This window comes from Jaculus jaculus, chromosome 8 (genome assembly GCF_020740685.1).
Source record: "Jaculus jaculus isolate mJacJac1 chromosome 8, mJacJac1.mat.Y.cur, whole genome shotgun sequence".
Taxonomy (NCBI): Eukaryota; Metazoa; Chordata; class Mammalia; order Rodentia; family Dipodidae; genus Jaculus; species Jaculus jaculus.
The window spans coordinates 56815194-56837209 of NC_059109.1; the positions used below are offsets into that span (position 1 = coordinate 56815194).

At 42.3% G+C, this 22016-nt stretch overlaps 2 protein-coding genes across 5 annotated transcripts in view; one reads left to right on the forward strand and one right to left on the reverse strand.

The window, feature by feature from the left end:
* Window positions 1–12: 12 nt before the first annotated feature.
* Lrrc57 (leucine rich repeat containing 57) lies at window positions 13–7182 on the forward strand. 3 transcript variants are annotated; one of them, XM_004660886.3, is made up of 6 exons: window positions 13–116; window positions 340–445; window positions 557–695; window positions 1373–1641; window positions 5615–5800; window positions 6136–7182. In XM_004660886.3, the coding sequence occupies exons 1-6, from the start codon at window positions 13–15 to the stop codon at window positions 6175–6177; spliced, it is 846 nt and encodes a 281-aa protein (XP_004660943.2). In that variant the 3' UTR covers window positions 6178–7182. The 3 variants fall into 3 exon arrangements, with proteins under 3 accessions (XP_004660943.2, XP_045012598.1, XP_045012599.1); XM_045156663.1 differs by having other exon boundaries at window positions 104–245; XM_045156664.1 differs by lacking the exon at window positions 13–116 and adding an exon at window positions 143–188.
* Window positions 7183–14022: 6840 nt separating this feature from the next.
* The window catches only part of Snap23 (synaptosome associated protein 23), a 29160-nt gene continuing 21166 nt past the window's right edge, over window positions 14023–22016 (reverse strand). For both annotated transcript variants that reach the window (XM_045157755.1, XM_045157756.1), the window contains exons 7-8: window positions 19622–19766; window positions 14023–14954 (exon numbers count right to left, since the gene is read on the reverse strand). In XM_045157755.1, coding sequence (XP_045013690.1) covers window positions 14889–14954; window positions 19622–19766 — 211 coding nt within the window. In that variant the 3' untranslated portion in view covers window positions 14023–14888. The remainder of the gene's footprint in view (window positions 14955–19621; window positions 19767–22016) is intronic.

The window sequence follows — 22016 nt, forward strand, 5'->3', positions numbered from 1 at the left end:
CGGCGCGGCTTGATGATGTCACAGGGCGTTCCCGCCCGGGCGGAAGCGTGGGGAGCGCGTCCCAGGCGAGCGCGGGTGCTGGGTCTTCCCTGGCCGAGCCTTGGGTGCCCGGAGCGGTGGGAGGCGAGTCTCGGGCTCCCCTGATCCCACCGAGGCTTGCAGGGGCGCCCTGGCCTCGGGGTCTTGCGGTAGGACTGTCTGTGCGTCCCCGTTTCTCTTGGGCTGGCCCCGGGAACTAGGGCTCGGTAGGTGACAGTTTGGGGCAGGAGACCCCCGAGCGAGGCTCGCGCGGCGCCGGGTGCCCGCTCGGGACGCTGACAGCTGCACTTGTGGGCGCAGGGACCCGAGCCGCGGCGCTAGGATGGGGAACAGTGCCCTCCGCGCTCATGTGGAAACCGCGCAGAAGACGGGCGTCTTTCAGCTTAAAGATCGGGGGCTGACGGAGGTGAGGCTGGCGGGGACCAGACCTAGCAACTTAGAGGGACCCGGACGCCGGGGGCTGGGGAGGGGGGCCGATCGGTGAGCGAGTCTCCACGTTGTGAACTCCTTTCTCTAGTTCCCCTCTGAGTTGCAGAAGCTGACAAGCAACCTTAGGACCATCGATTTGTCCAACAACAAGATCGACAGCCTACCGCCTCTGCTAATAGGGAAATTCACACTGCTGAAGAGCCTGTCCCTGAACAACAACAAACTGAGTATGCTTTTTTTTTTTTTTTTGCCTGGACAGCTTTTCTAGAGATCAGCAGTTACGAAGGGCGGTTTTCTCTTACAAGCTGGTTTTGTTATGAAACCAGTTCAGGAGGCTCGAGATGCAGAATAGCAGTCTTTGACGTGCTCTACCTCCTGCAACTATATCTACAAGCCTGCTTGGATAATATAATCATTACTGGGTTAATTTGAACTTGGAAGATCTTTGGGATGAGAAGTAAACAAAGTTATTTAATTGGGAAGTGGGGATAGAAAGGGATGGGGAGGATCTTGCAGACTTGTATGGAATTATGCCTAGGCAGCTTTACAAAAGGAGCCCCTTATATAAATAGACGCTCTTTTGCAATTTAATGCCACCTTCACCCTCTGAGCCCTATGTTGGTAAAATGCAATACCTAAACATGACATGTGAGAATTTCACATTTATTAACAAAGTGAAGCCCGGCCTGGTTGTGCAGTTTTGTAATCCCAGGTTCTCAAAGAGACTGACACAGGAGGATCACGAATTCAAGGCCAGGTTGGGTGACTTATTGAGACCCTCTCTCAAAATTCAAAACAAAATAGAAAAAAAAAAGTGAAGCAGCCTGCCACATTGTAGTTTTATAAAGTTCAATGATAATTTTCAGCTCTATTAAATTCCTATTTAATTTTTTTTCTTTACCAGCTTTTCTGCCTGATGAGTTATGCAACCTGAAAAAGCTAGAATCACTAAGCCTCAACAACAATCACCTAAGAGAGCTGCCATCTACCTTTGGGCAGCTTTCTGCCCTCAAGACCCTGAGCCTCTCTGGGAACCAACTGGGAACACTACCACCCCAACTGTGTAGCCTGCGGCATCTGGATGTGATGGATCTGTCAAAAAACCAGATTCGGAGTATACCAGACATAGTAGGGGAGCTGCAGGCCATCGAAATCAATCTCAACCAGAACCAGGTCTAGAACTTAAATGGTTTTGTTTTTGTTCCCCCCTAGCATGCTGGGGTTTATGGACTTCTAATAACTTTTGTTCTTTGAACTCTAATCATGCAGTTAGGTATTAAAGGTTAGAAGGCAGGTGTATTCTACAAACAACTAATTTCAGTGCCCAAAGTACCACAGAATGTTAGTTCACACTAGGGGGGTGTATGGTATGGTGGTTTGAGCAAGGTGGAACACTTAATAGGGTGCAGTAATTACAAAAGTTACTCCTGGGACTGGAGAGAGGGTTCAGTGGGTAAACATTCACTGCTGAAGCTGGAGTAACTGAGTTCAACAGACTCCACATCTGGCTTCTGCAACCCCACTATGCTGACAAGAGAATTTCACAGAAGCTCATGGTGAGCCCGGCAAAGAACAACAGAGTGAGAATCTACAGAGAAACCTTGCCTCAAATGAGGTGAACCGGGAATCTGAAATGTTTCTTTTTTTTTTATAATTTTTTTTGGTTTACTTATATTTATTTATTTGAAAGTGACAGAGAGAGAAAGACAGATAGAGAGAGAATGGGCACGCCAGGGCTTCCAGCCACTGCAAACGAACTCCAGACGTGTGCGTCCCCTTGTGCATCTGGCTAACGTGGGTCCTGGGGAATTGAGCCTCGAACCAGGGTCCTTAGGCTTCACAGGCAAGCGCTTAACCGCTAAGTCATCTCTCCAGCCCCTGAAATGTTTCTTTCTAAAACTATTTTTATTTTATTATTTGAGAGAGAGAGAACGGGTGCACCAAGGCCTCAAGCCACTCAAACAAACTCCAGATGCATGCACCATCCTGTGCATCTGGCTTATGTGGGTCCTGGGGAACCAAACTGGTCCTTTGGCTTTGCAAGCAGGTGTCTTAACCGCTAAGCCATCTCTCCAGCCCTGAAGTGTTTCTTTACTTCTGGTGTATTTTGGTTAATATTTCTCTTTCTGGAGGAGCAGTCTTTGGTATAGACATAAAGCACAGCGAAACAAACATTTGAGATTTTGTGACCCTTAGTTTTGTTTTTTGTAGCATTGGTACTTTGTATCTGCACAGCACACTGTATACTAGCTGTTAGCCACATGTGGTTATTAGGGTTCTGGCTTTAGTTGACCTTGTGATGGTGTTTGAGGAGATTGGCTTCATCTTTTTCTGGATTTACCCTATATACACGACTGCTCAATGCCTTGGACAATGATTCTCAAACTTTAGTGTGTAAAATAATCTTGGGAGATTGTTTAAAATCACTAGGCCCCCACTTTAGTGTTGGATTCAGTAAGTTTGAGATGAGGTCTAAGAATTTGCTTTTTGAGTGCTAAGAAAGCTGTCAGTAAAGTGCATAGCAGGCAAGTATGAGGCCCTAGTTTGGATTCCTAGCACCCATGTAAGTTCTGGGTGGGCCTGGAAGACTGCCTGTAATGCCAGTGCTTGGGAAGTGTAGACAGGGGATCCTTGGGGACAATCTGGCTAGCTAGACTGGCTGAATCGGAGAGCTCTAGGTTCAAGTGAGAGACCCTGTCTCAAATTAAAAAGACAACAAAAAAAGCCAGGTGTGGTGGCATACACCTTTAATCCCAGCAGTGGTAGTAGAATTGTCATGAGTTCAACGCCACCTTGAGACTACATAGTGAATTCCAGGTCAGCCTGAGCTAAAGAGAGACCTTACCTGCCTTGAACTCCACCACTCCCTGCCCCCCCCCCCCAAAAGTCAGGCATGGTGGCACACGCCTTTTTAAACCCAGCACTCAAGAGGCAGAGGTAGGAGGATCGCTAGGAGCATGAGGTCACTCTGAGACTACATAGTGAATTTCAGGTCAGCCTGGGCTACAGTGAGACCCTACCTTGGGAAAAAAAAATTAATAAGATTTTTAAAATTGCATTTTCATTAAGCTCCCAGGTCTGAGATACCAGTTAATTAATAGAATTTGAGGACTTGAGGTTAAAGATGTAACTCAGTGGTAGAATACTTGTACAGCATGCATGAAACTCTGGGTTCAATTCCCAATACTGGAAGAAAAAAAGACAACTTAAAGTATTTAATGGGTGGGGCGTGGTGGCGCACGCCTTTAATCCCAGCACTGGGGGGGGAGGGGAGAGGTAGGAGGATCGCCATGAGTTCAAGGCCACCCTGAGACTACAGACTTAATTCCAGGTCAGCCTGGACCAGAGTGAGACCCTACCTCAAAAAACCAAAAAAGAAAAAAGTATTTAATGGGCCAAAGACAGCTGTTTGACATTGAGCTGAAGGGCCCATGCTGAGTTGATAAAGTATCTAAATGGGAGGATTTTTTTTTTTTTTTCAAAGACTTAAGAGAATCTTAAGAAAAGAGAAATACAGAGTGTTCCAGGAGGGGATAGAGAGCACACGTGAGAAATGGAGTAGGAGGTGCATACCAGAGCAGGGGCCTGAAAATTCAGGAAAGGTGAAAAGCCAAAGAGCTAATTGGAAGTTTTAATCACATAAAACAAGAACAGAGATGAGTGGCTATGGTTGGTTGTAGATACAGATTTTGAGGTTCTAAGTGATGGCGCACAAATGCTTTCTAGGGCTGTAGAGATGGTTTGCTGGCAAAGCCCAAGGACATAGATTTGATTTCCCAGTACCTATGTAAGCCAGATGCACAGGTGGCACACGTGTCTGGCATTCATTTGCAGTGGCTGGAGGCCCTGGCGTGCTTTCTCTTTCTCTTTCACAAATGAAGAATTTAAAAAAATAAAGATGTGTACCTCAAGGCCTGGCCACAATCTCTTTAAAACAAAAAAAGAATGTTTTCTAGATAGTAGTTGAGAGAAAATATGAAATATGATGTACTAGGAGTTTGTGCTTTAAAACTACTAATAAATAAGAAGGGGCCAGGGCTGGTGGCACACGCCTTTAATCTCAGCACTCAGGAGGCAAAGGTAGGAGAATGATCATGAGTTCGAGGCCACCCTGAGACTACATAGTGAATTCCAGGTCAGCCTGAACTAGAGTGAGACCCTTACCTCAAAAGCCAAAAGAAAAACAAAACACAAAATGAATAAATGAAGCTTGGTGTGGTGGCACACACCTTTAATCCCAGCACTCAGGAGGCAGAGGTAGGAGGATCACCTTGAGTTCAAGGCCACCTTGAGAATACAGAGTGACTTCCAGGTCAGCCTAGACTAGAGTGAAACCCCACCTGGAAAAACCTAAATAAATAAATAATGGGGCTAGAGAGATGGCTCAGCAATTAAGGTGCTTGCATACAAAGCCTAATGACCCAGGTTTGATTTCCCAGTACCCATGTAAAGCCAGATGCAGAAAGTGGCACATGAATCTGGAGTTTGTTTGTGGTGCCCTATCATGTCCATTCTCTATATGTCTGTCTCTTCTCTCTATGCTTGCAAATATGTTAAGAAAAGAAGTAAAGCTGGGCATGGTGGCGCATGCCTTTAATCCAAACACTGGTGCAGCAGAGGTAGGAGGATCACTGTGAGTTACAGGTCAGCCTGGGCTAGAGTGAGGCCCTACCTCAAAAAACAAACAAATACAAGGTTATCCTTGCCTACTTAAGTTCTGGGCCAGTCTTGGCTAGAAACCCTGTTTCAAAAAGAAAAATAGTCATGAATACAACAGGGAATGAGAAGAGATTTGTGGCTTTGGCAGTAAAGTGGTGGGCATCTGTGTGGTTTATGTGGTTATTTCTGGGTGACAGATTACAGGTAAGCTTTTTTCTTTAAGCTTACACAAGTCTCAAATTTTACATAATGAATATACAGTTGCTTTTATTATTAGAAAATTTTATTTCCAAACAGTCACTGGTAACCTTCAAAAAGAGTCACAGAAGGCATGTGACAGAGACTTCTGCAATGAGTAGGTAGTGAGAAATGGAGGTGTTAAAAGAAGGGAGAACTAGGACATAGTCAAGATTTGTTTGTCTAATGTAGTGAGAGGCAACCACTTTAGGGCTTATGCTTTCCCTATCATTTTGTTACTGCCCAATAGATATCCCAGATCTCAGTGAAGATATCTTGCTGTCCTCGTCTCAAAGTTCTTCGCCTAGAAGAAAACTGTCTTGAGCTCAATATGCTTCCACAGAGTATCCTCAGCGACTCCCAGATTTGCCTGCTTGCCGTGGAAGGCAATCTTTTTGAAATAAAGAAACTTCGAGAACTGGAAGGCTATGACAAGGTATGTTTCAGCATCTTCTGCATTTCTAATGATGGCCCTAGAAGAAAATCCTGAGATAACTCCTATGAGTGTTTGTGGCTAGCAACAATAGGTTTTAAGCTTTCCCATTTTGGAGCTGGTTCTAAGAAATGACCACACCGTTTGATAATTTTCCTATGAGGATACATGAAAAACATCAAACTTTAAATTTACTTCTAAATTGTATTTACTTCTAAAAGTAAGTAGATTTTATAGGAAAAGAACCAAATCCAAGAAAAATGAAAATGAAAAAAAAAAACCCTAATAGCCTTTTACGTGCTCATAGCTGTATATATATTTTTTGTTCATGACTTTAGTACATGGAGAGGTTTACTGCCACCAAGAAGAAGTTTGCATGAGGTTCTCCAGGACCATGGGAACTGTACAGGACACAGACATGAAATCTCTGCTGGAAGCTGGCTGAGTCAAGCCTCCTGTTGTTGGAGAGGACACTGTGGATTATTACATTTCACTCAATCACCGTTTCTTCCTTTCTAGGGACATTTCAGATAAGCAAAGGGAAAAGGAATTAGGAATTAGGAATTAGGAAGAGCTCTCCATTTTGAGTTATGGACAGTGTTGATCTTCAAAACATTAGTTTGGCTTTAAAAAACTAGTAGCTAGTTGCTATTTATACTGTGAGGGAATGCTGCCTGGTAACAGAATAGCTCCACAACACAGCTTGAGATTATGTTTGGTTTCAATGTGTGAGCTTTCATAAAGCCAGTTGCCACACCACCTCTGTGTTAACACTTCATATTTTTATGAAATTCTAATTTGTGGTAAATTTCTTTGTTTAAGGACTTATGATTTTCTTCTAATCTACCAGCTCATTTGCCATTTATATTGAATTTAGGATGTACATAAACATGAGACTATCTTAAAATTGAGCTTGGTCAGAAAGCACCAACACAGCAACACTAATAAATGTTCCCCAAGGCTGCAGTAGCACATTCTGTACTATTGCAGGTGCCTTATTGGTAGACGGCTCTGAAGAGCTAAAACTATATATGCAACACTTGTAAGATTTTTTTCTTTTTTTGAGACAGGGTCTTGCTATGTAGCCCAGGATGGCCTCAAACTAACAATCCTGTCTCAGCCTCTCAAGTACTAGAATAAGAGGCATGTGCTACCACAATTAGCCTAGTTATAAGATTTAAAAGGGATTTTAATAATCAAGATTTTCCTGGAGCTTTGTTAAAAAAAATTATGTTTTATTTCTGGTAATCTTTTCCCATTTTTGTATTTATATCTGTACTAATTAAATTACCTACAAAAAAACCATTGCTATATTTTAAAATAACCTGTTTATCAAGGTTATTCTCTGAATGAGAGAATATACTAAATAAAATATTTTTAATGAACTTTGACTGGAAGCAAAGTTAAATTATTCAAAGGGGGAAGAAAGAACTTTAAAACATTGTTCTTTGAAAGTAAACTGATTAAGAAGAAATGTTTCATGCCGGGTGTGGTGGCACACGCCTTTAATCCCAGCACTCAGGAGGCAAAGGTAGGAGGACCGCCGTGAGTTCAAGGCCAGCCTGAGACTAATATTGAATTTCAGGTCAGCCTGGGCTAGAGCAAGACCCTCCCTCAAAAAATAAAAAGAAATGTTTCATGTCTTGTTTCCATTTCATGAGCAGTGAGATACCCTGTGACTGATAATAAACATGCTTATTAAGAGAAGTTGAAGGGCTGCAGAGATGGCTTAGTGGTTAAGGCACTTGCCCACGAAGCCTAAGGACCCAGGTTTGATTTTTCCAGGTCCCACGTAAGCCGGTTGCGCATGCATTTGGAGTTCATTTGCAGTGGCTAGAGGCCCTGGCATGCCCATACTCTCTGTGTCTCTAATAAATAAATAAATAAATAATAGGAAAAAAAAAGTTGAAGATACAAAGTAGAGGATTTCACATTGCAACTGATAGGGGCATTCAGAACACTACCATTCTGGCTGTTTTCTGAAGTTTATCTTAGCTAAGGATATCTTGACAATTCTCAATGGTTAGACCTAGTTTAAAGTCAAGAAATAACAAGAGCCTACTATTTAATCTACATGAGGCAATCCCTCTGACCTTAAATTTGGTCTTTTTCCTTGTGTTATTTTCTGAATTTGGGGAGAGACAGATAATATTTTTATCAGTATCAATTAGGGAATTTTTTTTTTTTCTAAACTGTAATGTTTGGAATTGGGAAGATGGCTCAATTGTTAAAGGTGCTTGCTTAAGTCCCAGGTTCGATTCCCCAGTATTTATAACCTTTGCCTTTAAAAAAAATATTTTCATTTATTTGGGAGAGAGATACAGAAATAGGCAGGTAGAGAGAGAGAATGGTTGCGTCAGGGCCTCCACCATTGCAAATGAACTCCAGATGCGTGCGCCCCCTTGTGCAGCTGACTTACTTATGTGGGCCCCGGAAAATTGAACTGGGGTCCTTTGGCTTTGCAGGCAAGCACCTTAACCTCTAAGCCATATCTCCAGCCCACCTTTACTCTTTTAAACATATTTTATTTATTGATTTGAGAGAGAGAAAGACAGAGAGAGAGAGAGAATGGGGCCACCAGGGCTTCCAGCCACTGCAAACGGTCTCCAAATGCATGTGCCCCCTTGTGTATCTGGCTTATGTGGGGCCTGGAGAGTCGAACCAGGATCCTTTGGCTTTGCAGGCAAATGCCTTAACCACTAAGCCATCTCTCCAGCCCCACCTTTACTCTTACTACTTGTTGCAGTCAGAAAACACCTGACCAAGAGCAGTATGTGGGGAAAAAAAGGTTTATTTGGCTTACAGACTCAAGAGGAAGCTCCATGATGGCAGGGGAAAATGATGGCATGAACAGATGGTAGACATCACCTCCTAGCCAATATTGGGGGACAACAGCAACAAGAGTATGCCAAACACTGGCAAAAGGAAGCTGGCTATACCATAAGCCCATTCCCAACAATACACTGACTCCAGGAGGCTTTAATTCCCCAGTTGCCATCAGCTGGGGACCTAGCATTCAGAACGCCAAAGTTTATGGGGGACACCTGAACCAACCCACCATAATCTCCATAGCTTTTATCAATCCCAGTGATGTTCAAACATCACCATAGTCCAAGCTTTTTTTTTTTTTTTTTAAGGTAGGGTTTCACTTTAGAGCAGGCTGGCCTGAAATTCATTATGTAGTCTTAGGCTGGCCTCGAACTCACAGCAATCCTCCTACCTCTGCCTCCCAAGTGCTGGGATTAAAGGCATGCACCACCGCACTTGGCCAGTCCAAGGTCTTTGAACTGAGCTGTAATACAAAACAAACCACCCCTCCAACCCCGGGAAAAAAAAATGGCACAGAATAAACAGTAACACTGTAAAATATTCAATCAATACAAGATTTAAACAGGACAAACATTAAACTCTGTAGCCCCAAGTAAAACAAATCTAGTCAGTGACAAGTCTCTAAGTCACAAGTCTCTGGAGTTTCAATTCCACTCCTCCACCTAGACTATTCACAGTCCAGGAAAACTTCAACCAGTGCCAGCAGCTCTCCTGGGTAGCCATCCTACAGTCTTGGCATTTCAATTGGGTCTACACCGCAACCCACGGTTCATCCTCATGCCTCCATTGGGCCTACATGCAGGAACAAGGCTGCTTCACACTACCCATCGCCATTTCCAAAATATAAAACCTTGTTGCAAATTCAATGACCCTCTCTTTCTTGCATTTGTTACACTCCATAAAACCAGGCGGACTACCAATTTGTTAATCCAGGGGAGAATAAAGTAAACTTTGGAGAACAGGACACTCCTTCAGCATCCAAGCCCCTTCAGAGGAGTCTGCATTCTTCCTGAAGTCCCAAATTGCCACCAGCTGGGGGCCTAGCATTCCAAATACCTTAGTTTATGGGCGGAGGCACTAGATTCAAACCATCACAGGCTGGAGAGATAGCTTGATGGTTTAAGCACTTGTCTGCAAAGCCTATGGACCCAGGTTCAATTCCCAAGTACCCAGTAAAGCCAGATGCAAAAGGTGGTGCATGAGTCTGGAGTTTATTTGCAATGGAAAAAAAGAAAACAAAAAACATTGCTCTTTCTCACCCATTGAGCAGTTAACTTTTCACTAGACATCCCACCAATACTTTTAATAAATCAGAATTTATAAATTTAGAACTTAAATATACCCATTAAATTATCATTATTTCTTTTTGTTTTTCCAAGATAAGGTCTCACTCTAGCCCAGGCTGACCTAGAATTCACTCTGTAATCCCAAGCTGGTCTCTTAACTCTCAGTAATCCTCCTACATCTGCTTCCCAAGTGCTGGGATCAAAGGTGTGTTATCATGCCCAGCAAATCATCAGTATTTCCTACCTCTGCAAGAGTCAGTGACAATTTGGACCAAGTCTTAGAATTGCCCTCTCACTAACATGCTCCTTTGCTATGTCTGAGCCCCTTCCCTAAGAGTAAGCCAAATTAACTGTCACCCACGTGTACTGTAGCACTTCTCATATCCTGTGTTTATCTCCCACTACAGTGAACTACTGGAGGTTAAGAACTAAAGTAATATGTTCGAGATTATAATGAACAAGATTTATGAGCTAACAAAGTTGCCTTAGTTATGCTCTGTTGATGCTGATTCTAGCCTGATTACTATACCTAAGTAAACCCAAGGCTGGCGAGATTGGTGTGGAAGTCATCATAATTGAGGAAATCATGGGCTTTGGAGTCAGAAGGGTAAAATTTTGTTTGAACTTTTGTCACTTACTAGCTTACTGAGCAACTGACTCTCATCCATAAACATGGGGTGAAAGTATGGAGACTCAATCCCCCTTCCTTTTGACTGGATACACAAAAGGGACAGAGTACTCAATCACACTATCTATCATATAAACAGCATCCACGTGTGACCTAGCAAGTTGTACAGGAATAGGAAGCTGAGACCTTATTAATACTACATTGGAATAAAAGATGATTTAGAGGGCTGAAGAGATGGACCCAGCTTGACTACAAAGACTCTCCTCATAAAAAAAGAACAAAAGCAGTTGATTCTAAGTGCATAGCATTATAGGATGTGTGAGGGACAGATGTTTAAGTTAATGTGAGTCATAATCCATATGTGATGTGATGGCATATAACAATTTCCTCCAATTGAACTAGTCCCCCTTGGTGGAATTATTAAGTCTTAGAAAGCTGAAGCACAAGCTTCACAAAGCCTTTATCCAAGGTTATACAAGCAGCAACTGCTGGGGAGACTCAGACCTACCTAGTTGCCTGCAAGTTATGAAAGGAACACTAGAGAATGTGGGTTTTGTTTGTTTGTTTGTTTTGTTTTGTTTTGTTTTGTGTGTGTGTGTGTGTGTGTTTTGAAGTAGGGTTTCACTCTAGCTCAGGCTGACCTGGAATTCACTATGTAGTCTCAGGGTGGCCTCGAGCTCATGGTGATCCTCCTACCTCTGCCTCCTGAGAGCTGGGATTAAAGGCGTGCGCCACCACGCCTGGCTTCACAATTTGTTTTAAATTATTTTTTAAATATTTTTTATTTTTATTTATTTGAGAGTGACAGAGAAAGAGGCAGAGAGAGAGAGAGAGAGAGAGAGACAGAGAGAGAGAGACAGAGAATAGGCATGCCAGGGCCTCCAGCCACTACAAAAGAACTCCAGATGCATGTGCCCCCTTATGCATCTGGCTAATATGGAGCCTGGGGAATAGAGCCTCAAACCAGGGTCCTTAGGCTTCACAGGCAAGCACTTAACCGCTAAGCCATCTCTCCAGCCCTGTTTTTAATTACTTATTAATATTTATTTGAGAGGCAGGTAGAGGACACACCAGGGTATCTATCTAGCCACTGCAAATGAACCCCAGACACAAGCTTCACCTTGTGCATCTGGAATATGTGGGTACTGGGAATTGAACCTGGTTGCTTAGGCTTCACGGGCAAACCCTTTAACTGCTAAGCCATCTCTCCAGCCCCTAGAATACAGCTTTTGTAAGTCATCATGCTGGAATGGGCTTTTCAGTGATGCAGCTGCCTTTGACTTATCCACACACCTGTAAGTCTGCAAATAAGCTCAATAAATTCACGGGTCTATCCAGTTGGACTTGGTGCAATGGTTTCTTTGGTGTGTTGTCAAGAGTTCTACCTGGACTTAACCAGACGCTTGTGAACCTAAAGTGAAAAGATTTAGACTTGAGAATGTGAGAAGGAATGATAAAAACTTAAGAGCAAAACAGGTGCATCTGCAGGAGCTAAGTCTGTGGCCCTAGGACTGAGAGGACCATCAGTGTTACAAAATGAAGCTTGATGGGGGATACTGTTTTATTTTTTTTAACCTAATGTAATTATAGGTTAGTACTATGTTCAGTGCTACATAGCTAGTATATAAGTGAACCAAAGCTTGAACCCAAGCCAGGCAAGGTGGTGCACACTTTTAATCCAAGCACTTCGGAGGCTGAGATAGGAGGAGAGTTATGAGTTCAAGGCCACCCTGAGACTATAGAGTGAATTCCGGGTCAGCCTGGACGAGAGTGAGACCCTACCTCAAAAATAAATAAATAAATAAATCAAAAGAAAAAGGGCACTTTGGATTTTTTTGTTTTGTTTTGTTGTCTTTTTGAGGTAGGGTCTCACTCTAGTTCAGGCTGACCTAGAATTCACTATGGAGTCTCAGGCTGGCCTTGAACTCACAGTGATCCTCCTACTTCTGCCTCCCAAGTGCTGGGATTAAAGGCATACATCACCATGCCCAGCAGAAAGGACTTTTTTTTTTAAGGAAGGTGCAATCTACTATTTTATACCTTTTTTTTTCTTTTAGTTTTTTCAAAATAGAGACTCACTATTGCCCAGGATGACCTTAAACTTAACAGCAATTCTCCTACATCTGCCTCCAGAGTGCTGGGGTTAAAGGTGACCACCACCACCACACCTGGCTGTAACTTTTTGTGGGTGGGGGGAGGTTGAGGTAGGGTCTCATTCTAGCCCAAGCTGACCTGGAATTTGCTATGTACCCTCAGGGTGTGGCTGTACTTTCTTAATTCATACTTTCAGTACTTCACTGCCATACTACACATTCTGACAAGATGCATTTCTATAATATAGAATCTAGTCCTCTAACTTCATTTAAACATCCTTCTCTCTTGGCAGGCGTGGTGGCGCACACCTTTAATCCCAGCAGTTGGGAGGCAGAGGTAGGTGGATCACCTTGAGTTCAAGGCCACCCTGAGACTACATAGTGAATTCCAGGTCAGCCTGAACTAGAGTGAGACCCTACCTTGAAAAACAAAAACAAAAATCCTCCTCTCCCCTTGAAGTGCCTGTGCTCCTCCACTAAGTGGGTTGTAGTTCTCACTCAGAAGCATCCAGGTAATAGTGTGCCTAAACTCAAATAAGATAATAATGGGCTGGAGAGATGGCTTAGCGGTAAAGACACTTCCCTGAAAAACCTAAGGACCCAGGTTCTATTCCCCAGTACCCATGTAAGCACAAGGTGGCGTATACATCTGGAGTTCATTTGCAGTAGCTTGGAGGCCCTGGCATGCCCATTCTCCCTCCCTCTCATCCATAAAAAATAAAATATATGTAAAGAAAAAGAATTGGAAAGGTGCTAACTACAGCTTTCATGGACATTTACTTTATTCAATTTGTTAAAAGCTGTTGGAATTATTGCCCACAAAATAAGTCATAGAAACAAGTTTCTTATTTGAAAGATTACAAAATTTAATTATGAGAATCAAGCAGTGGTTATTAGTCACAGCAAACTACTTTGATAACTCTGGCATGTACAGATGCTAGTCTTTAAAGAAAGGTGACAAATACCAATTCAACTTTGATAACACTGTTCAGGATCTATATAAACCCAATTCTAGACATAGTTCAACACACAAGGCAAAGAGGATGACTGTAATAATCACCAATAATTAAGCCAAAGGCAGAATTTTTTAAAAAATTAGTAACAATAAATTGTAGTTTCAAATGTCTAATACTACATAAAAAAGTAATCTATTTTTCTACCTGAGACCAAAATTAAGTTTCCTTTTTCCTATCTAAATCTACTCTGTAGCATTGAGGTAAATCTGAATTCACGTGATATACTCTTCCAAAACTTCTTTAATCCTGCTTTAGAAATTCTCATGTTATACTTAGGAATTATTTAGTTTTTCTTCAGATAATTTTATTAGGTTAACAGACCTATAATGGGGCCATAAAACTACTAATAATGTGAAAATAAAAAGATACTCATTGTACAAAGTTCCTGAATGTGCAATATGTAATAGGATCACAGAATCTATGTATATATATATATATATATATATGAATCACTGAGATTTAAGAAATTAAGTTTACTTTAAGAAAACCCATTCTATTCTCTTTGGAGCACAGGTTGTAAAATAACAATGTATCACAAAAAATATTATGTATAAAAGCTCCAAAACAAACAAAACATTAGCCTTATGTGACAAAAACTGTAACTTAATGTAAAAAATAGCTGGGTGTGGTGATGCATGCCTTTAATTCCAGAACTCAGGAGGCCGAGGTAGAAGGATCGCCGTGAGTTAGAGGCCAGCCTGAGACTACATAGGGAATTCCAGGTCAACTTAGGCTAGAGTGAGACCTGACCTCAAAATAAAAATAAAATAAAATAACCCAACTAGATCATTATTGTGGCCATGTAACTTTGTGTTGGGGTGGGGGAGTGGAATTTTGCTGAGGTGATAACCATCTCACTCCTTATTCTTGTCCTTTACCAAACTAATCAGAAAGCCACTCCCAAAGCTGCCTTTCTTGTGGCTATCTTTGGCAATGCCTCCAAATCTCCAGAGCAAAAGAACCTACTGAAGTGAAGAGGATGAAGACACTGTGCAGATGTACAGTAGCAGTCGAAGAGCGCATGACGAGAAAGAAAATAGTCTAACGACAGCTGAGCAGTAGTCTACCCTCAAAAGACACAGAAAATAAAAAGGGTCGGAGCCTGTTACTCCTCTGGTGCTTCTTTCACACTGTCTTCCATTAGAAGACTGTGGGAACAAAATTTCAGACTCTGAAAAGTTGACGACAGGAAGAGAAGCTAGAAAACTGAAGAACTGGAAAACCAGTACAGCAGAAGCTTTAGCTGTCAATGAGTTTCTTTGCTCTTGTATTGGCAATGTCGATACGATCTTTGTTGGTGTCCGCCTAAAAAACAAACAAACAAAAAAGAGCTCAGCATCACTCACAATAAGCCACTCTAATAAAGTTAAACCTTAAGGGTGGGGACAAAGTCAGGTTCAATCCCCACTACCCCATAAACTATGTGCAGTGGCATATAGCTATAATCCCAAAATTTGGGAGGTAAATGCCAAAGGATCAGATCTTTTTGAAAATAGTACTTTTTGCTGGGTGTGGTAGCACATGCCTTTTAATCCCAGCACTTGGGAAGCAGAGGTGGAAGGATCGCCATGAGGTCGAGGTCACCCTGAGACTACATAATGAATTTCAGGTCAGCTTGGGCTACAGCAAGACCCTACCTCAAAAAAACAAAAACAAAAACAAACAAAAAAAAAAATTAAAATAGTATTTTTTGCTAGGCATGGTGGAGCATGCCTATAATTATAATCCCAGCATTTGGTAGGCAGAGGTAGGAGGATCACCACGAGTTCAAGGACAGCCTGAGACTACACAGTGAATTTTAGGTCAGCCTGGGCTAAAGCAAGTCCTTACCTTGAAAAGCCAAAACATAAAAAAACAAAACAAACAAACAAAAAAAACCATATTCTTATTTATTTATCTTAGAGAGAAAGAGAGTATGGGTGCAATAGAGCCTCCTGCCACTGCAAACAAATTCCATGTGTATAAGGCCACCTTGTGCATCACACTTTATATGGGTATTGGGGAATTAATCCTGAGCCTTTAGGCTTTACAAGCAAGTACCTTTAGCCACTGAGCCACCTCTCCAGCCTCAGGGATCAGAATTTCAAGGTACTCGTCACCTACATAGTGAGTTCACCTGAATTTGAGGCCAGCCTAGGACTACATAGTGAGTTCCAGGTCAGCCTGAGCTAGAGTAAGACCCTACCTCAAAAAACAAAAACCAGGGCTAGAGAGATGGCTTAGTAGTTAAGACATTTGCCTGCGAAGCCAAAGGACCCTGGTTTGATTCTCCAGGACCCACGTAAGCCAGACGCACAAGGGGCATGTGCATCTGGAGTTCATTTGCAGTGGCTAGAGGCCCTGGCCTGCCCATTTTTTATCTCTCTTCTCTCTCTCTTTCTCTCTGCTTGCAAATAAATAAATAAAATAAAATAAAGAAAAATAAAACACAAAGAAAACTGAACCAAAAAAAAAGGGGGGGAAGTGGGTGGAAACAGAATTTTCTAGAAGCTCACAGGCCAGCCAGTCTGGAAAACGCAAAGGTAAACAAAAAGAAATGCTTCCAACAAGATGGAAGGTGAGACTGACATCTGCAGTTGACCTCTGACCTCCACATGTGTGCTTGCCCTTACACACACATCATATATATCAAAATAATTTTTAAGCCAGGTATGGTGGTGCATGCCTTTAATCCCAGCACTCAAGAAGCACAGGTAGGAGTATCACCATGAGTTCAAAGCTGCCTTGAGACTACACAGTAAATTCCAAGCCAGCTTGGGCTACAGTGAAACCCTACCTGGAAAACCCAAAACCAATAATAATGATAATAATAATTTTTATACATTTGAGTGATCAAACTTTGACAATTCAAGAAATACTTGGCAGTCATATATGATAAAATTTAGTTTTGGTAAGGAGTGACAATATGAAATTCATTTAGAAAAACTGATGTATAAATATGACAAAGGTATAACAGAAGAATTTTCAGTAACTAATCAAGCTTATATACATTTTAAAATTACTTATTTATTTATTTATTTTTGAGAGAGAGAGAGAGAGAATGGGCGCACCAGGACCTTTGGCTACTAAGAACAAACTCCAGACACATACACCATCATGTGTATCTGGCTTATGTGGGTTCTGAGCAATGAAACCTGTGTCCTTACGCTTTATAGACAAGTACCTTAACTGCTAAGCCTTCTCTCCAGCCCCTATATTTTTTTCATTGTTTAATGTGTCTGAAACTGGGAAGCACTTGAGAGTCAATGCTCCACCCCATTCCTGAGATTAGATCTCATCTCCTGGGCTGGCCTTGAGCTCCTAGGCTCAAGTGACCCTCCCACCTCATCCTCTGGAGTAGCTGGAATTACAGACACACATCACTGTGCCCAGCTCTTCACTGACTTTTTTTTCGAGGTAGGGTCTTACTCTAGCTCAGGCTAACTTGGAATTCACTATATAGTCTCAGGGTGGCCTTGAACTCATGGCAATCCTGCTACCTCTGCCTCTGGAGTGCTGGGATTAAAAGTGTGCGCCACCACGCCTGGCTTCACTGGCATATCTGACACAATGAAGTATAGGAAGGATGCTCTCTGAGCCACAAAATTTGGAGCTACCCTATGTCTGACCAAGAGAGACTGAAATTACCTTCCCAAAGAACTTTGGAACAGATGTTTTGCCACCCACATCAACATCTAAATTAAAATGATAGCAATATGTTGCCTAACCCAGACTGCAGCACTGAAAGCATCCCAGGAACCATTATTTGAAATTTGAAATCACTGTAAATGGTTCCAGTGCTGAACTTATCACCCCACCATTGAAAGGAAGGCAAAATTTCAACCAAGTATGGCGTTGAGATTTGACTCATGGACCACTGAAAACAATTCTGTTTTCAGTATTTTTGTATATCATGTTAAGTGTAGGGGGGCAGTGATGGGGAGGAATCAGTTGGGAAAGGAGACTAGAAGATCAGGCATTCAAGGTCAGGCTGGCAAGTTCAAGGCCAGCCTAGACTACATGAGAACCTGTTTTAAACAAAACAAAACATACAGACACAAATTCACAATTTTCTGTTATCTATTTGTATGTCTCTTCACAAGGACCATTCTGGAGAACTGATACTTTTGTATGTATGGGGCATGGGTGCACATGTATGTGCCTTTCTTTATTGCTCTATACCTTTTTTTGTTGTTGTTGTTTTGGTTTTTCAAGGTAGAGTCTCACTCTAGCCCAGGCTGACCTGGAATTCACTTGGTAGTCTCTGGGTGGCCTTGAACTCATAGTGATCCTCCTACCTCTGCCTCCCAAGTGCTGGGATTAAAGGTGTGTGCCACCACGACTGGCTTTCTACACCTTATTTTTATATATTTTATTTATTTATTTGAAAGACACACATACACACAGAGAGAAATAAGGCAGATAGAGAGAGAGAAAAAATGGGCATGCCAGGGCCTCTAGCTGCTGCAAACAAATACCACATGCATGGGCCACCTTGTGCATCTGGCTTACATGGGTACTGGAGAACTGAACCTGGGTCCTTAGGCTTCACAGGGAAGCACCTCAACCACTAAGCCATCTCTCCAGCGCAACCTTATTTTTGTTGTAACAAGGTCTCAGAATTAACTGTTTCAGCTAGACAAGCTAGTTAGGCAAGCCCCAGAGACCCTCAGGTCTGTCTTCCCAGCACTGAACTGTAGATGTGTACCACCATGCCTGGCATTTTACATGGATGCTGGGGATTCAAACTCAGGTCCTCATGCTTATACTCAAGCATTTTACCGCTGAGCCACCTCCTGAGACAAGGTTATAGGAACTTACTGCTAGGCTATTAGTTAGCAAAATAAAATTAAAATACATTCAGAAGGCAAAGCAGCACACTCAATGGTTAGAGTACATTATAAGACTTATGTGTAAAGATTTCAGTAAAATAACTTAATTCCAAGGCTGCTCTTTCACAACAAGCCAACTTCCATGAGCTAAATGAAGACTTGGGGCTGGAAAGATAGCTTAGTGGTTAAGGCACTTGCCTGCACAGACAAAGGATCCAGGTTTGATTCACCCGAATCCATGTAAGGCAAATGCACACGGTGGTCCATGCATCCGGAGTTCATTTGCATCAGCTGAAGGCCCTGTCACATCCATTCTCTTCTCTGTCTGCCTCTATCTCTCTCAAGTAAATAAATTTGAAAAATTTTTTAAACTTGTTTTTTTTTTTTTTTCTGCAAACGAATCCAGATGCATGTGTCACCTTGTATGTGCATCTATCTGGCTTACGTGGGTACTGGAGAATTGAACCTGGGTCCTTATTCTTCCCAGGCAAGTGCCTTAACCACTAATTGGCTTTCGTTTTTTAAGAGTCAGAACTGCTACCTCATCAAAACTGTCCTGCAGGGCTGAACAGATGGCTCGGTGGTTAAAAGCATTTGTTTCCAAGGCCTGCTGGCCCAGGTTGGATTTCCCAGTACCCATGTAAAGTATGCTTCTGGAGTTTGTTTACAGTGACAAGAGCCCCCAGAGTACCCATTCTTTCTCTCTCTCTTTCAAATAATAAATTTAAGAAAATTTAAAAACTGTCCTGTAAAGAAAGAACCTTGGCTGGGCATGGTGGCGCACACCTTTAATCTCAGCACTCAGGAGGCAGAGGTAGGAGGATCACTTTGAGTTCGAGGCTACCATGAGACTCCATAGTGAATTCCAGGTCAGCCTGGTCTACAGTGAGACCCTACCTCGAAAAACCAAAAAAATAAAAAGAGTCCAGTAATGGTTTTAGTAATGGACGTCTAGATTTTTGGGGGACGAGCAACACAATAAGATTCCCTTTTTTTTTTTTTGGCTTTTTTTGGTTTGGAATTCACTATGGAGCCTCAGGGTGGCCTTGAACTCACAGCGATCCTCCTACCTCTGCCTCCCGAGTGCTGGGATTTAAAGGTGTGCACCACCATGCCTGGCTTTTTTTTTTTTTTTTTTTTTTGAAGCCATAAGAGACTTACCTTTTCTGTGATCCGCTGTATTTGTTGATTTTGAGCATCAATTTCATTGCCCATATCCAGAGCCATGTTCTTTAGATTTCCAAGGATACTGCCCACTTGAGTCAGGTTTTCTTCCATCTCATCTTCTTTAGCATCATTAGTTATGCTGTCACAGAAAAGCCAATTCATTACTGTTTTTTTTTTTTTTCTTTTGGTTTTTCAAGGTAGGGTTTCACTCTAGTCCAGGCTGACCTGGAATTCACTATGTAGTCTCAGGGTGGCCTCGAACTCACAGTGATCCTCCTATCTCTGCCTCCCAAGTGCTGGGATTAAAGGTGTGCTCCACCACGCCCAGCTCAATTCATTACTTTTATATCCAAATGAAGAGGTCTTCTTTAGATTTGCACAAAACTCAACTATATAACATGTTCTTCAAGGGAAAAGGTCACATGTAAAAACAGCTACAAGGACCAAGGTGGAGCACAGGCTGGCAATGAGGAGAGCCACAGATGCACTAACGACCCCTAGCGGGACTTGCAGGGTCAATTTTTAAGTACTGATTTGTACTTCATGTTGGTGCCTCAGCAGGTATGTCTACTCTTCCAAGCACAAGGAACTGCCGTTCATTATTTTTTAGTTTTGTGAGATACAGTCATGCTCAGCCCAGGCCGACCTGGAATTCACTATGTAGTCTCAGGCTGGCCTCAAACTCCTATCTTGGTCTCCCAAATGGTGGGATTAAAGGCATGCACCATCATATCCAGCTGAAGCTGTCACTTCTGACTGAGCTCCACACTTCAAAATTGGGAATTCTATTTATTTAGTTATCTATGAAAGAGAGAGAAGGAGGGAGGGGAGGAAGAATAAGACACGCCAGGGCTTCAAGACTGCAAATGAACTCCAGATGCATAGGCCACTTTGTGCATTTGGCTTATGTGGGTGCTGGGGAATCAGTCCTTAGGCTTTGCATTTCTCCAGCCCTGAAACTGGGAACTTCTGATAGTACATCAGTAAAGTGGGGTTGTTGACCACAATAAGGGTCTGGTATTTCCATCCTTCCTACATGACCCATGATAGTGACAGTGTACAAGCACAAAGACGGGGAACAATCAATGCTTCTTATCTGATCAATAAGGACTTCAGATTCCTTGGATAAATAGCTGGGGCTTCTATATTAAAACTTTTTGAAAACATCACTGCCTATGTCATGTTTTTCCTCTCCCATTGAAGCCAACTCATAAAGACTGACAAAAATAAGACCCTATTACTGAAGACTCCACATACTTGGGCTGCAAGGCCACTGACAAATCCTGCTGAAAACCTCTCCATGTAGACCAGCTGACAGGAAGCTGGAAGAAGCCATTCTACATGTAGTTCAATGGGAGAAAGGAGAAATCACCAGTGAAGATACTCAACAGTGGATACTGCAAGCTTTATATTTGGCCAGCCAGGCCAAATGAGCCAATAGGTACAATAGTGGCACGTCTGTCATGGTGGAAACCAACTGCCCTCTAATTGGACTGGAGGCCTGCTCCATGGGAGGGAACACATCCCTGATGCTGAAAACTTAAAACAGGGGAAGTCATGAGCCCTAGGGGTGTAACATCTGCTGCTGTCTGGCTAATATACTATGCTTATCAAACTGTCTAGTAAGCACTTCTCCTTATGTTAATGCTGTTCTCACTTTTAGTAGAGAATCTTCTCTTTTCAGATGGCAGGGACCTTGCCATGTCTCAGAAGGCATCATGGTGCTGAGAAGTGACAGGAGTGCTCAGCACTGCAATATCTCTATCACACCTTCCAAGGCTCAGGATCCATTATGGAAGAGGTGGCAGAAAGAATGTAAGAGCCAAAGGAAGGGTAAGATTCCTTACAACGTGCTCCCCATAGATACAAAATGGCCTGGATATCCATGACCTCACAGTGCCTGACACTACCTATACAAGACCATCATAATAGGAGGAAAAGATCATGACATCAAAACAAAAGAGACTGATTGAGATGGAGAGGGGATATGATGGAGAATGGAGTTTCAAAGGGGAAAGTGGAGGGAAGGAGGGCATTACCATAGGATATTGTTTATAATCATGGAAGTTGTTAATAAATAAATTGAAAAGAAAAAAAATAAGAAACATAAATGGCCAATAAATATTTTTGAATGTGTTTTAAAAAAAAGATCTACAAAAAGTACTGTCAGGATATATGTTTAATTAAGATATAGCAGGTCTGTAACTACTCAATGCTTTCTCCAAATATCACTTTTATTAAAAAGTCTCTATGGAAACCTCCTTTCGAAAATTCTTGCCTCAAAATAATTACAGAACAAGTGAGGCTTATGGCAGCAACAAAGTAGAGTGTTGTAAGTCCCCAGCAGGCCTGTGGAGATGAGCCCAGCTGCCCATAGAAGTGGCCAGCC

What these genes read in the sequence shown, in the direction of transcription:
- Lrrc57 (XM_004660886.3), top strand. Translation starts at nt 13, where the DNA reads ATGATGTCACAGGGCGTTCCCGCCCGGGCGGAAGCGTGGGGAGCGCGT. An exon ending in AAGATCGGGGGCTGACGGAG is followed by an intron (nt 446 to 556) that starts GTGAGGCTGGCG and finishes TCCTTTCTCTAG; the next exon opens with TTCCCCTCTGAGTTGCAGAA. An exon ending in AACTGGAAGGCTATGACAAG is followed by an intron (nt 5,801 to 6,135) that starts GTATGTTTCAGC and finishes TCATGACTTTAG; the next exon opens with TACATGGAGAGGTTTACTGC.